The sequence below is a fragment of the Lepus europaeus genome, chromosome 19 (genome assembly GCF_033115175.1).
Source record: "Lepus europaeus isolate LE1 chromosome 19, mLepTim1.pri, whole genome shotgun sequence".
Taxonomy (NCBI): Eukaryota; Metazoa; Chordata; class Mammalia; order Lagomorpha; family Leporidae; genus Lepus; species Lepus europaeus.
Genome location: NC_084845.1, coordinates 12,419,885 through 12,432,936, shown reverse-complemented (window position 1 = coordinate 12,432,936; position 13,052 = coordinate 12,419,885). Strand labels below are relative to the sequence as shown.

Below are 13,052 nucleotides of genomic sequence, written 5' to 3'. Positions count from 1 at the left end.
TACATACAGCTGGGACCCCCGGGGCCGCCGCTCGGTGCCCGGGCGTCTGGGGCGGCCGAGAGGCCGGTCGGCGAGGACGGCTTTGTTTGCGGGAGGAGGAACACCCAGGAGCGCGCGCGCACGCACAGGAGTCCACAAAGAACCCTGGACCTTCATCGTGTTCGCACACAGCTACACTCGCGGAACTCCCAGACCCAATCTGGTCCACACCCACTCCGTCGTTCACAACCTCACACGGTCTCCACCGCCCCCGTACAGGGCCAGCCAGAGGTCCCCGCAACAGACACCCCAGTCACGGGGCCATACGCGGTGGTCCCGGAGCGCACCAGACACACGCAGGCGCGCCACCGCGAAGCAGGGCACAGCTCCGGGCTTCCACTCGAGCGCGCGCGCACCCACAAAATCACAGTCTCCCAGGAGCCCACGATGGTGCTGACCACACACAGTTACAGGTGCACTCGGAGCGTCCGTGCGCCCACTCCACACAGTCACTCATGGAACCTTAGAACAGTACATGGCCCCACAGCCACCCCGGCCGCACGCAGAGGCGCCCCCACAACCACACCACAGCCCTGTGCAGGCTGCTCCTGCACGCGCCCCTTCCCCGCGACCCCCCTCCCCTCGGCGCTGCCTGAAGGGGCGGGGCTGTCCCCTCATATAAGGCTGCGGAGCCAGCAGCTGCCACCGCTCTGAGACCCCCGAAGGCCATGGCGTCTCTGAGGATGCCCCTGCTCCTGGCCCAGATGGTGATCCTGGCGCTCTTTTGCCTTCCCCAGGTCAGAGCCGCGTGGGAGACTGAGTGGGCAGGGATCCATGGGGGCGGGGGACGGCCCGGAGGTCCTGGGGAGGGGCGCGCGGCGGACACACGGCCCTAGGTTCCGGACGCCCCCTGAGCCGTGCCCCTTTCGGCCCCAGGCTCGGCCGGCCGGCGTCTTCGAGCTGCAGATCCACTCCTTTGGGCCAGGCCCAGGCCCGGGGGCACCGCGGTCCCCGTGCAGCGCCCGGGGCCCCTGTCGCCTCTTCTTCAGAGTCTGCCTGAAGCCTGGCGTCTCTGACGAGGCCGCCGAGTCCCCGTGTGCCCTCGGCGCAGCGCTGAGCGCGCGTGGCCCCATCTACACCGAGCAGCCCGGAGTGCCCGCGCCCGCCTTGGCGCTGCCCGACGGTCTCCTGCGCGTGCCTTTCCGTGACGCCTGGCCGGTGAGCCACTGCCCTGGGGTGCTTCCGGTTCTGGGGCTTAACCCTGCTGCCCAAGCCTAGACCCTCCCCCACTACTCCCCCTTCCAGGATCCTGACCTGTCCCCTGTGGGGGAGGGGTGACAAATTCCCAGACCGGTAGTTCTGCCTTTTGGAACTCGGCTTCCCACATCCTAAACCCTCCCCACTGGGGGCCCCAGGTGGTCTGACCTCAACTTGCCCTCTGGGAACTGGAGGCGTCCTAGCCCCAGCCCTGCATGCTGTGTCCCCGAGTTCCCAACATTCTAACCCCCCCTCGGGACACCTTAAACTCACGGAACCGGCCTCTGCTCCCTGGGGAGCCAGCCCTGAGCACTGGCTCCCGCTTCATGATCCCCCAGTTCCCTTGCATCTAGGGACCCTCCCACACCCCCTCTCGGGGATCCCAGCCCCCCAACCTTTTCTGCCCTCAATTCGTCACTCACTTCTAGAACCCCATCTCCCCTCTCACACGGTAGAACGCACCTACCTGTGTCTGCATTCCCGACCCTGGACAACTGACTTTCCCTTTTCCAGCCTGTAATGTGGGACAAGCCCGAGTGCTTAGCCCATAGTAGATGCTCGGTAAATGAAACCTAGCCTGGTGCCCCCCTCCGCCCGCTGTCTGGGAATCGGCCCTTGCTGGCCCAGCACTGCTCACCCCGGACTCCGCCCTGGCTGAGCGCTCGTCCCGACCTCTGTCTTCCCCTCCCGCTTCCTCCATCCGCCCAGGGCACCTTCTCCCTCGTCATCGAGACCTGGAGGCAGCAGTTAGGGGAGCAGATGGGAGGTGAGTGTTTTTGCCTTGGGACTGTGGGTCGGGTGCAGGGCTCCGGGGAGTGGGGGTCCAGCATTGGGCTGGGTGGGGAGTGTTCATGGGGAGTCTTCCCTACTCCTGGAGTGTGGTGCTGGCAATGGTATTGGAGTCCATGGCCCTGGTCTCAGGCAAATGGGGTCGGGGTCGAGGGAGGTCTCTTATCACGGCATGGGAGCCGCCACAGCAGCTCTGCTCATGGGATTCTGAGAACCCACGGTGCACGGAGAGTCACCTGCAGCTCCTCCACGTGAACGCGGTCCCTTTGTCCATGGAGAGGTCTCAGGGACCCTATGGGCATGGCAGCTCCACCAGGGGCAGTGCTGGGCAAGGCTTCAGGGCCGGATTGTGGGGGGGGGGGCATTTGTCCACCGCAGAGGTGCTGTATCTCTTTACAGAAAGTGCCTTGCAGGGAGCTCGCCCAGGACCCCAGGGTCTCAAACAGTGTGGGTAAAGGACCGTCTAGTGATTGGGGTCTGTCCGCACTTTGGAATAGTAGGGTCCCGCGCCACAGTTAGGGGTGTGATGGCTTCACATCGGGAGACGCTTGTCCGTGTGTGGGTATCAGGTGCGTCACACGCGGTGCTCACCACGCTAATACACGGAGGCTCTGGGCGAAGCGTGAGCGCATTCGTTTCTGAGAAAGGGATGCGACCATCCTGCCGGCCCCGGGCCCTAGCGCAGCCTTGCAGAGGAGGGGGCTGCCAGGCTCTCCGCAGCTCCCGGAGGGTCCCCTCGCTGGGAGGCGCAGGAGCGAGCGAGCCAGCGCTCTCCATGTCCATCCCGGGACCTGAGTCCGGCGCGGTCCGGCCCGTCCCACCCAGCGCCCTTCCCTTCTCCCCGCAGGGCCCTCCTGGAGTCTGCTGGCGCGTGTGGCCGGCCGGCGGCGCCTGGCAGCCGGGGGCCCGTGGGCCCGGGACGTGCAGCGAGCAGGTGCCTGGGAGCTGCGCTTCTCCTACCGCGCGCGCTGCGAGCCGCCGGCCGTCGGGGCCGCGTGCGCGCGCCTCTGCCGCTCGCGCAGCGCCCCCTCGCGGTGTGGCCCGGGACTGCGCCCCTGCGCGCCGGCTCAGGACGAGTGCGAGGCGCCGCGTGAGTCCCGCGTTCCCCGGTCCCGCGCCTGGGGCCCCCGCCCCTCCGTAACGCCACTTGGTGTCCCTCCCATCGTCCCTTCCCGCAGTCCACTCCCCAGAGCAGGGAACCAGGGACCCCAGGCCCCTCCTTAACGCCCTCCTTGCTCCTCAGCCTCCCCCCACCTCTGGCCACCACTTTCCGGGAAACTGAGGCGCCTGGACTTCTCCCAGCCCTGCCTGGGGACTCCGGCCCCTGGCTCTTTTCCAGCACTTTTGTTGCCCCACATCCATTTCCCAGGCTGGTACCCCTCAGCTCCTCTCCTGACACATAGCTGGGTCCCTACCCGGAGAACAGGGTCTGGAAGCTGCAATCCCTGATCCGCCTTCCTCCCAGCCCGGCGCCTCCCTCCTCCTCCTCCTCCTCCTCCTCCCTCCCCCCTCCCAGAGGCTGGAGGCCAGACCCCGGGGTTTTCCAGGATCCCCGGCCTCCACCCTGGGTCCTCTACCTAGAGCACAGACAGACTCAAGCCCCATGGCCGGGGTTCGAATCCTCTTATAGCTGGGCAGTCGGTCCCCTCGCCGGCCAGGGCTGGGGGTTGTGTCTCCCAGGATGAAGCCGGGGGTGGGGGGCGCGTGGAAGGCGCTCGAGCTTCCCTGCTTCCCACCCGCCTGACCCGGCCATGCCATTCCTCCTCCGCCCCCCACAGCCGCGTGTCGAGCAGGCTGCAGCCCGGAGCACGGCTTCTGCGAGCAGCCCGACGAGTGCCGCTGCCTGGAGGGCTGGACCGGGCCCCTCTGTACCGTCCCTGTCTCCACCAGCAGCTGCCTCAGCCCCAGGGGCCCGCCCTCTGCCGCCACCGGATGCCCCGCGCCTGGGCCCGGGCCCTGTGACGGGAACCCGTGCGCCAACGGGGGCAGCTGCAGCGTCAGTATCCCCTCCCCGCCGCGTGCTGAGTGCCCCCCCGGGGGGCTCCCAGAGATAGCAGCCTGGGGGGGGAGCCCCGTGGGGAGCGCAGACTCGGTGGGGGATGACGTCACGGGAGGTTTTGGGGAGATGGGCCCAGGATTGGCCAGGGTGTGAAAGTGGGAGTGAGCCCAGTGGGGGCCACTTGGGAGCCAGTCCCCCGGGCGGGGGCACGCTCAGGACTCAAGTTGGGGGGAGGGTTGGGAAGGGGAGATCAAGAGAGGGCTTCCTGGAGGAGGTGAGCTTCGAGCTGAGACCCCCGCGCAGGGCTGTCCAGGGGAAGCAGTGGGCTGGCAGGGAACACGGAGCGCGGCGAGGGCGGTCCGGGAGGGGCCTTCCGCACGAGGCCCTCGGCTGCTGGGACTTGGGGCCGACAAGGAGCAGCGCCCGGGAGGGGGGATTTCTCATGCAGGCCCTCTGCCCCTGCGCAGGAGACGCCCGGGGCCTTCGAATGCGCCTGTCCCCGCGGGTTCTACGGGCTGCGGTGCGAGGTGAGCGGGGTGACGTGTGCCGACGGGCCCTGCTTCAACGGGGGCCTGTGTGTTGGGGGCGCAGACCCCGACTCTGCCTACGTCTGCCACTGCCCCCCCGGGTTCCAAGGCTCCAACTGCGAGAAGAGGGTGGATCGGTGCAGCCTGCAGCCCTGCCGCAACGGTGAGGCGGGGAGGTGGGGGCAGGAGCCCGGGGCCGGGGAGAGGCGGGGAGCAGGAGCTCCGGGGGCACGGCCATGGGGTCCGGGGTCGTCAGGGAGGGGCTTCCTGGAGGAGGGGGCCTCCCCACTCCCCGGCCGCGCCCCCTGACGGCCCCTTCCCCACAGGCGGGCTCTGCCTGGACCTGGGCCACGCCCTGCGCTGCCGCTGCCGCCCCGGCTTCGCGGGCCCGCGCTGCGAGCACGACCTGGACGACTGCGCCCGCCGCGCCTGCGCCAACGGCGGCACGTGCGTGGAGGGCGGCGGCGCGCGCCGCTGCTCCTGCGCGCTGGGCTTCGGCGGCCGCGACTGCCGCGAGCGCGCCGACCCGTGCGCCGCGCGCCCCTGCGCCCACGGCGGCCGCTGCTACGCCCACTTCTCGGGCCTCGTCTGCGCCTGCGCGCCCGGCTACATGGGCGCGCGCTGCGAGTTCCCGGTTCACGCCGACGGCGCGGACGGAGGCGCGGGCGCGCTGCCCGCGTCCCCGAGGCGGGGCGACCCGCAGCGCTTCCTTTGGCCGCCGGCTCTGGGGCTGCTGGTGGCCGCGGGCTTGGCCGGTGCGGCCCTCCTGCTGCTCCACGTGCGCCGCCGTGGGCTTCGCCGGGATGCCGGGTCTCGTCTGCTGGCTGCGACCCCGGAGCCGCCGGTCCACGCGCTCCCGGACGCCCTCAACAACCTGAGGACGCAGGAGGGCCCCGGGGACGGCCCGAGGTGAGGAGCTGGGCCGCAGACGTGCGCTTTGTCGCTATTGGCTGCTTGCAGCAACGTCCGTGGTGCGATTGGCCCGCTTCTTGATGCCACTTCCTGATTGGCCGTCTGGGCCCCGCGCGCTGCAGCCGCTTTCTGATTGGGTTATCGCACGGCTCGTCTCGGCCGTGGGTGGGAAAGCGGATGGTCCGAGAACTTCGGGGCACTGGCGCTTCCGTTCGTTCCTTTCAGCTCCTCAGCGGACTGGGATGGCCCGGAAGATGGAGACTCCCGGGCGATCTACGTCATTTCTGCGCCCGCCCTGTGTGCTCGGGAGGTAGCCGCGCCCCCTCCCCTCCTCGGGCGGGGCTGGTTGGGGTCGCTGTGCGGTTCTCTCCGGGGCCGAGGAGGCGGGCTCCCACCCTTCAGGGCCGACGGCATTCATGCGGGGCTGCTTGCGCGCCGTGGGGCTGCAGGAGGCCTCTGTGGGAGTCTGTGCGGGAGCTGCTCCTCGGGACGACCCCCGCCGCCCCCGCTAACGCGCCCCCTTCTTTCCAGGCCTAACCGCCCTCCCCCGCTCAGAGCCTGTGGGCCGAGCCTGGACCCCGCAGGCCGCAGGGATGGAGTGGATCTGACCTGCGAGCTGTACATAGTGGTTATTTATATCCTGTTTTTTATTCCCGCTCCCCACCTCTCCAGAGACATCTATAAAAGTTCTTATTTTGCTCAGTTTTGACGCATCAGGCGTTTGGTGTCGGGGCCAATGGGAAGAGAGATTTGTGTCTCCCGAGGAGAATAATAGGACTACGTTCCTGGGGTCAGAAATTCAACTCAAACCGGTTTAAATGACAGGGAACTTGCTGGCGCCCCTCCTGCAGCAGGCTCCGTGGTCCACTTGCTCACAGCGAGCCGAGCCGCGTGCCGGGCTCTTGAGACAATGCTCAGACTTCATTGGCTCAGCTGATGTCAGGGGCAGCAGGTGTAGTCCTCCGCGGAGGGGGGGGGGCGGGGTCTGGTCCTGGGAGCAGGGTCTTCCATAGGAGAACACCCACCAGGGAGACCGCTGGGCCGGGGGGCCTCGCCGCCAGCCAGTTCCGCGGCAGGCATTCCCAGCAGGGTCTCCCAGAACAGGGGCTCCTCCTGCTGCACCTGTGTGCGGTTGAACACCCCGCCCCCATTGCATCCACTCATCAGCTAAGATGGAAGATTACAAAAACCAGTGACAGTCGCACATGAATTTTATTGAAAATGAGAAGCAAATGGGAGACAAATGAGAGGCAAGGTAATCCATCGGGACTGGCCACCGATCGGGACCAACACTCCTTACCAGAATGCGGCCCCCAACATGGAGTTACACGGCTTTTTATAGGATTCTGTCCACTAGGGCTCACAATTTCGAACTGGAACCCTGGTATGCAGTGAACAATAAAAAGAAAACCAGAATGTGGTTGTAAGATAACAATAACAACAACAAACCCAACAACAGATCCAAGATTGTAAGATCCAAGGTTGTAAGGTAACAGTGGAGGACACATTTCGGTCAACCCAGTTCCTGGCAATTTGGGCCCACACAGTTTCACAAGATACACCCTTAGGCGTCAGTGAGCAAAGCTAATATGTACAGAAGCAAGAGATCTGCAGTTAGCTTTTAGCCACACTCACCCCCTTTTGATTTTTTTTTTTTAAAGATTTATTTATTTGAAAGAGCTACAGAGAGAGGTAGAGACACAGAGAGAGAGGTGTCTTCCATCCACTGGTTCACTCCCCAACTGGCTGCAATGGCTGGAGCTGTGCTGATCTGAAGCCAGGAGCCAGGAGCTTCTTCCAGGTCTCCCATGCGGTTGCAGGGGCTCAAACACTTGGGCCATCTTCCACCGCTTTGCCAGGCCACCAGCAGGGAGCTGGGTCAGAAGTGGAACAGCCAGGACTCGATCCGGAGCCCAAATGAGATGCTGGCGTTGCAGGCGCCCCGTGGCTCTGCTTCTGATTCCAGCCTCCTGCTAGTGCTCTCTGGGAGACCGCAGGCGGCGGCTCAAGTACTTGCGAGCCCTGGATTGAGTTCCAGACTCCTAGCTCTGGCCTGGCCTGGACCTGGCTGTTGAAGGCATTTGGGGAGTGAATGAGTCCCACTGGGCCTCACAGAACTCACTGGGTGTCCCCTCTAAAACACTAAGCGGGGGAGAAAGCCTCACTGCCAGCCTCGATGTACCTGGTGGTGCTTTGTTGTGGGGCAAAGAGAGGGTGAAGTCCGCGGTGTGGGAAGAGGCCAGGGACTTAGCAGGGGCGTCCCCGCGGCGCTGACTTCCCCAGAAAGTGCACCGAGTCTGGTCACCAGGGGAGCGCAGCTGCGCCTTGCGCCTAGAGTTCCTGCGTGTGTGTTTTCAGGACTCATTTTATTTACTTGAAAGGCAGAGTGATAGAGGGAGAGAAAGATCTCCCATCCACTGATTTCACTCCCCAAGTACCCGAAATAGCCCAGCCTAAGCCAGTCTGAAGCCAAGAGCTGGGAATTCCATCCTGGTCTCCTAAGTGGGCGGCAGGGACCTGGGTACTTGGGTTATCTTCCGCTGTCTTCCCTGGCACATGAGCAGGAAGGTGGATCAGAAACAGAGCAGCGGGGCTCAAAGTGACACTCCCATTATGGGATGGCAGCATCCCAGGCAGCAGCTTAATTTGTTGCACCACAATGTTGGCTTGGGCCTGCGGTTTTTAATGGGGCCTGTTCACATAGGCGTGGGTGACAGTCTGCGGCTGCCACGGGGAGCCCAGCACCCCCTCCCCCCATACATCGCATTGTCAGCACCGACTGGCTGGGACAGCCCAAGGTCCTGTACAGGAAGAGCTTTTCGGATGGTCAGCGCCGTGGCTCACTAGGCTAATCCTCTGCCTGTGGCGCCGGTACTGTGGGTTCTAGTCCTGGTTGGGACGTCGGTTCTGTCCCGGTTGCTCCTCTCCCAGTCCAGCTCTCTACTGTGGCCCGGGAAGGCAGTGGAGGATGGCCCAAGTGCTTGGGCCCTGCACCCGCATGGGAGACCAGGAAGAAGCTCCTGGCTCCTGGCTTCGGACATTTGGGGAGTGAACCAACGGAAAGAAGACCTTTCTCTCTGTCTCTCTCACTGTCTAACTCTGCGTGTAAAAAAAAAAAAGGGTGGGGGGAGGCTCTGTGGAGGCATGGCGATCATCTCCCAGAGCCCTGGGCAAAAGAGCACACCTCTGTGTGCCAGGTCCAGCCTTTAATGCACAGAGCATCAGTACCCCAAGGCTTCAGGGTGGCGTCCAGACGTCCCTGCGTGGCCACTGCCCTTGCCCCAGGCCCATGTCTGCACCGCTCCTGTCGCTCCAGCCCTGTTGGGCATCGTTAGCTCCTGGAACAAGCCTGGCATCTCCTGCCGCCAGCAAACTGCTGCCTTACCCAGCTACCTCCCCCAACCTCAGTGCAGCGTCTACTGGTGTGCCACACGAGCTAGACGCTGGAAGCAGCAGGGTCCGAGACCAGTCCCCAGCCTGGAGTCCCTCCCAGGGTCCCTGGACTGTGGAGCTGGAGTTTGGATCCCAGCTGGTGGCAGCAATGCAGATTCCTGGTGGCGGCTGTGGCCTGTCTCAGCAGCCCCCTCCCCAGGAAGCCCTGTCTGCTGTCCCCTATAGGCTGTCCTCTTTGGGAAAGGTGCATTTCCCCTGACTGGGCAGGGAGCCCCTGAGGACAGAGCTTTGCTGAGCACTGCTTTGCCCTGAAAATTCCCCCAGCACCGGACCGCGCTCACAGTAGGCACTCAACACGCAGATACTGAACGCAGGCACGTGAGCGGCAGCTGCAGGACGCACGAGGGCAGGCTGTGTGCTGTTCATCCCCGTGCGGGTCAGGCGAGTGGAAATTACTCGGCGGGATCCCGGGATAGAACCTCGGCGGCGAGTGGAACCCGGCGGGTGTAACAGTGCCCCCTTGTGGCCGCGTCGCCTCTCAGAACCCCGGGAGCCACAGGCTCTTCCCGCCCCGGGAAGGAGGGCTGGGGGCCACTCCCCGGGGATCCCACCCCGTTACCCCGGCCCCACCGGGTCCCCATGAACAACCAGGCGCGGTCCCCGGCTCCCGCCCAGACCCGGACCTCAAGTCTTGTCCGGGCTTCGGCCCCTACCCGGGTTTCCACCCAGATCCGGACTCCGGCTACAGGCTGGACCCCGACCCCGGTCCAGGCCTCGACTCCAGTCCGGACCCAGACCCCGGTCCCAGCCTCGACCCCGTTCTGGCCCCCGACCCCAGTTCCAGCCTCGACCCCGGTCCGGACCCCGACCCTGGTCCAGGCCTCAACCCCGGTCCGGACCCCGATCCCGATCCAGGCCTCGACCCCGATCCGGACCCCGACCCCAGTCCAGACCTCGACCCCGGTCCAGGCCTCGACCCCGGTCCGGACCCCGACCCCGGTCCAGGCCTCAACCCCGGTCCGGACCCCGACCCCGGTCCAGGCCTCGACCCCGGTCCGGACTCCGACCCCGGCCTCGACTCCGGTCCGGTTCCCGACTCTGGTCCAGACCTTAAATCTGGTTCGGATCCTGTCTCCCGGCCGTACCCCGACCCCAGGCCGTACCCCGACTCCGGTCGGCACCCCGACTCCAGTCCGAACCCCGGCGCCAGTCCGGACCCCAGCTCCAGTCGGGACTCCGACTCCGGTCCGGACCCCAGCCCCAGTGAGGACCCCGGCTCCGGTCGGAACTCCGAATCCGGTTTGGACCCCGGCTCCTGTCTCAACCCCAGCTCCGGCCGGAACCCCGGCTCCGGTCTGGACCCCGGGTCCGGTTCGGAGCCCGGCCGCAGTCTGGACCCCGACTCTGGCCTGGTTGCCGGGCCCGGCCGCGGTGCAGGCCTCGGACCCCTCCGCGAACCCGGCGCTCGTCTTGGAGCCGTCCCTGGAGCCCGCCCCGGAGCCAGCGCTGTCGGAGGCGGCTCCCGCGCTGTGGAGCCTGAAGCGCGGGCGGCTGTCGAGCGCCGTCGCTGCGCCCGCCCCTGCGCCCGCCCCGGAGCCGCCTCCCGCGCTCTCGGCGTCCGCCGCTGCCATCCCGGGGGCCACCCGGTTCAACGACTCCTCGGGTCCTGGGCCCGCCCCAGAGCCCGCCCCGGAGCCCGGCGCGAAGCCCGCGCCGAAGCCCGCCCCTTCGGCCATCTCCGTGTGCTCCAACGCGGCGGCCTCCACCAGCAAGACCCTCCAAATCGACAAGAGAATCTTGGTCCGAGTCGTCTACTGGTGAGTGCGCCGCGCAGCCATCGGCCTCCCTCCCCGGGCCGGGGCAGGACCAGGGAGGGGGGGTCAGGGGACCCGAGTCCCGGTCCTCGGGGAGACCCGGTTCCACCCATCCTTTCCTTGGGCCTGGAGAGCTCTGGGTCCAGTCTCGGCCCAGGCTCTGCGCCTCATTCATTCCTTCATTCACACTCTACTTCATTTATTCATTTCTGATTCCTGTGAGCCTCGTTCATTCGCTCTTTAAAAAAGAATTCTGTGTCCTTTTTCTCCCTCCCTATTTTTGTTTTAAACAATATTTATTTATTTATTTATTTATTTGAAAAAGAGCGTTACAGAGAGGGAGAGACAGAGAGATCTTCTATCCACTAGTTTGCAACAGCCAGGGCTGGGCTGAAGCCAGGAGCCAGGAGCCAGGAGCTTCATCCCGGTCTCCCATGCGGGAGGCAGGGGCTCCAGGACTCGGGCCACCCTCCACTGTTTTCCAGGGAGCTAGATCGGAAGTGGAGCCCTTGGGACTCCTCGAACCAGTGCTCCTAAGGGATGCCGGAGTCGCAGGCTTTGGCTTAACTCACTGCACCACAGTGCCGTCCCGATTTGTATTTACTTACTTGAAAGGCGACAGACTGAGAGACCTTTCATTTGCTGGTTCACTCCCCCCCAAAACTGCAAGAGCTGGGGCTGGGCCAGGCTGAAATCCAGAGCCTGGAACTCCACCCAGGTCTCCCGTGTGGGTGGTAGGGGCCCAGGTCCATCACCTGTGCCCTCCCAGGTCAGCTTCCCGCTCCGGCCCCTGGGCTTCTCTCTGGAAGGCGCCACACCTGTCTTTTCTCAGCCCAGGTGTTTGTGCCGTCTCTCTCCCGTCTAGTTCTCGTGTCTCCCCTTCCCTTTCTCTCCCCATCCCCTCCTTTCTGTCTGACTCCATGGAGCCATTCCTTCCAGAACCACTATGTGCCTGTTCTTGGCATCAGGGGCACAGCAGTGAGCGGGGACAGAGATGGCTGTCCTGTGCCACTGACCTGCTGGCCTGGGGAGGCTCCTTAGTGCTGGGGACCATGGCATCTATGGGGCTGCAGTTTACCTGGGGAGGCGGGGGAGCTCTCACTAGCAGGGGGGACCTCCTGTGTTCTGCAGATGGAGCCGCCAGTGTGTGGCCCGAGGCGCAGGGTGGGGTGGAGGGAGTGCTGGAGGCCGAGCTAGGTTTCTGGGGCTGGAAAGGGTGAACTGTGTGTGTGTGGGGGGGGGGGGGGCAGAGGCGGAACGTGATAGGTGGCTCATGGGTGACTCATGGGTGGCTGACAGGTGGCTCACGGGTGGCTCATGGGCGGCTCATGGGAGGGTTCTGAGCACAGGGGAGGGACGCGGCTCAGGTGTTCTGTCTTGGGTGTGTTGGGCTTGAGAAGATACTGATGCGGTCTCTTTCCTCTCTCTGCCTCCCTCCTGCCCTCGGCTGCCAGCGGCCTCTGAAGCTATGGCCTTCGGGTGAGTGGCTTTGACCTTAGAGGTGGGGTCACGAGGACTGGGAGGCAGTCCTCCCACGCACCCTGTGACTCTCTCCCCTCTCCTCAGTACATTCTACTGAAAAAGAACCTGGAGGAGCTATTTCCAGATTGTCTGCTCTTTGTAAGTGTTCCGGAGGCCCCAGGGGCCTGGGGGTGTCAGGGCTCTGAGAATCCCTAGGGGCTTGGAGGGGAGCTCTTACCCTCCTCTCCCCCCACCCTCCAACATTCCGTCCCCAGGAGGAGGAGAGAGCTACCCAGGCCTCTGGGGAGTTTGAAGTGTTTGTGAATGGGAAACTGGTTCATTCCAAGAAGGTGAGTCCGGGTGAGGGTCTCCGCTGGGGAGGGAGGGGGCGGTGCTGGAGATGTGGGGTAGGAGACGTTTGTGCCCTTTCCTGCCTGTGCCCAGAAAGGTGATGGCTTTGTGGACGAGGCCAAGCTGCGGAAAATTGTGATTGTTATCAACGAAGAGATCAAGAAAAGGTAGCAGTGACAGTGGGGGCTGGGCTGGGAGCTGGGGGGTGGGCAGGACACCATCTGGTGCCAGGCCAGCTCAGCCTGTGCCCACTGTGAGAGTCACAAGTCATCGCCGCCGCCTTCAGAACCCTGGTTTCCTGTCTTTGGAAGGGGTTGCTGAGGGATCCCATGAGCTGGGCCCCGGACAGAAGTGGCTCACAGTGGGGCTCAGGAGATGTCTCTCAAAAGACCTTAAAAGAAAATGCTATTCAACAACAGCACGGGGCTTGAACATTTAGCACCGGACGCATTAACAGTTCAGCGCCTCACTTGCAGCAGGTGCGTGCAGAGTGCTCCGTAGGCACCTGTGGCCGGCACCGTGTGGGCGTGGATTGGACTGAAGACGCAGAATGTGGAATCCACCACGGCA

General features: G+C 64.7%; 2 protein-coding genes across 2 annotated transcripts; both read left to right on the top strand.

Moving 5' to 3' along the window:
• Positions 1-707: 707 nt before the first annotated feature.
• Positions 708-6,131, top strand: DLL3 (delta like canonical Notch ligand 3). Its single transcript, XM_062177987.1, has 9 exons — positions 708-776; positions 916-1,197; positions 1,945-2,002; positions 2,873-3,115; positions 3,804-4,021; positions 4,492-4,714; positions 4,878-5,460; positions 5,689-5,773; positions 5,995-6,131. The coding sequence occupies exons 1-9, from the start codon at positions 708-710 to the stop codon at positions 5,998-6,000; spliced, it is 1,767 nt and encodes a 588-aa protein (XP_062033971.1). The 3' UTR covers positions 6,001-6,131.
• A 3,364-nt stretch (positions 6,132-9,495) lies between these two features.
• SELENOV (selenoprotein V) lies at positions 9,496-12,653 on the top strand. The gene is made up of 6 exons (XM_062175978.1): positions 9,496-9,573; positions 9,772-10,673; positions 12,125-12,149; positions 12,237-12,290; positions 12,407-12,481; positions 12,576-12,653. The coding sequence occupies exons 1-6, from the start codon at positions 9,496-9,498 to the stop codon at positions 12,651-12,653; spliced, it is 1,212 nt and encodes a 403-aa protein (XP_062031962.1).
• Positions 12,654-13,052: the final 399 nt, after the last annotated feature.

Bases quoted from the DNA above. Each gene is read 5' to 3' on its own strand.
- DLL3 (XM_062177987.1), top strand. From the start codon at position 708: ATGGCGTCTCTGAGGATGCCCCTGCTCCTGGCCCAGATGGTGATCCTG. The intron at 777-915 runs GTCAGAGCCGCG...TTTCGGCCCCAG, and splicing joins CGCTCTTTTGCCTTCCCCAG to GCTCGGCCGGCCGGCGTCTT. The intron at 1,198-1,944 runs GTGAGCCACTGC...CCATCCGCCCAG, and splicing joins CTTTCCGTGACGCCTGGCCG to GGCACCTTCTCCCTCGTCAT.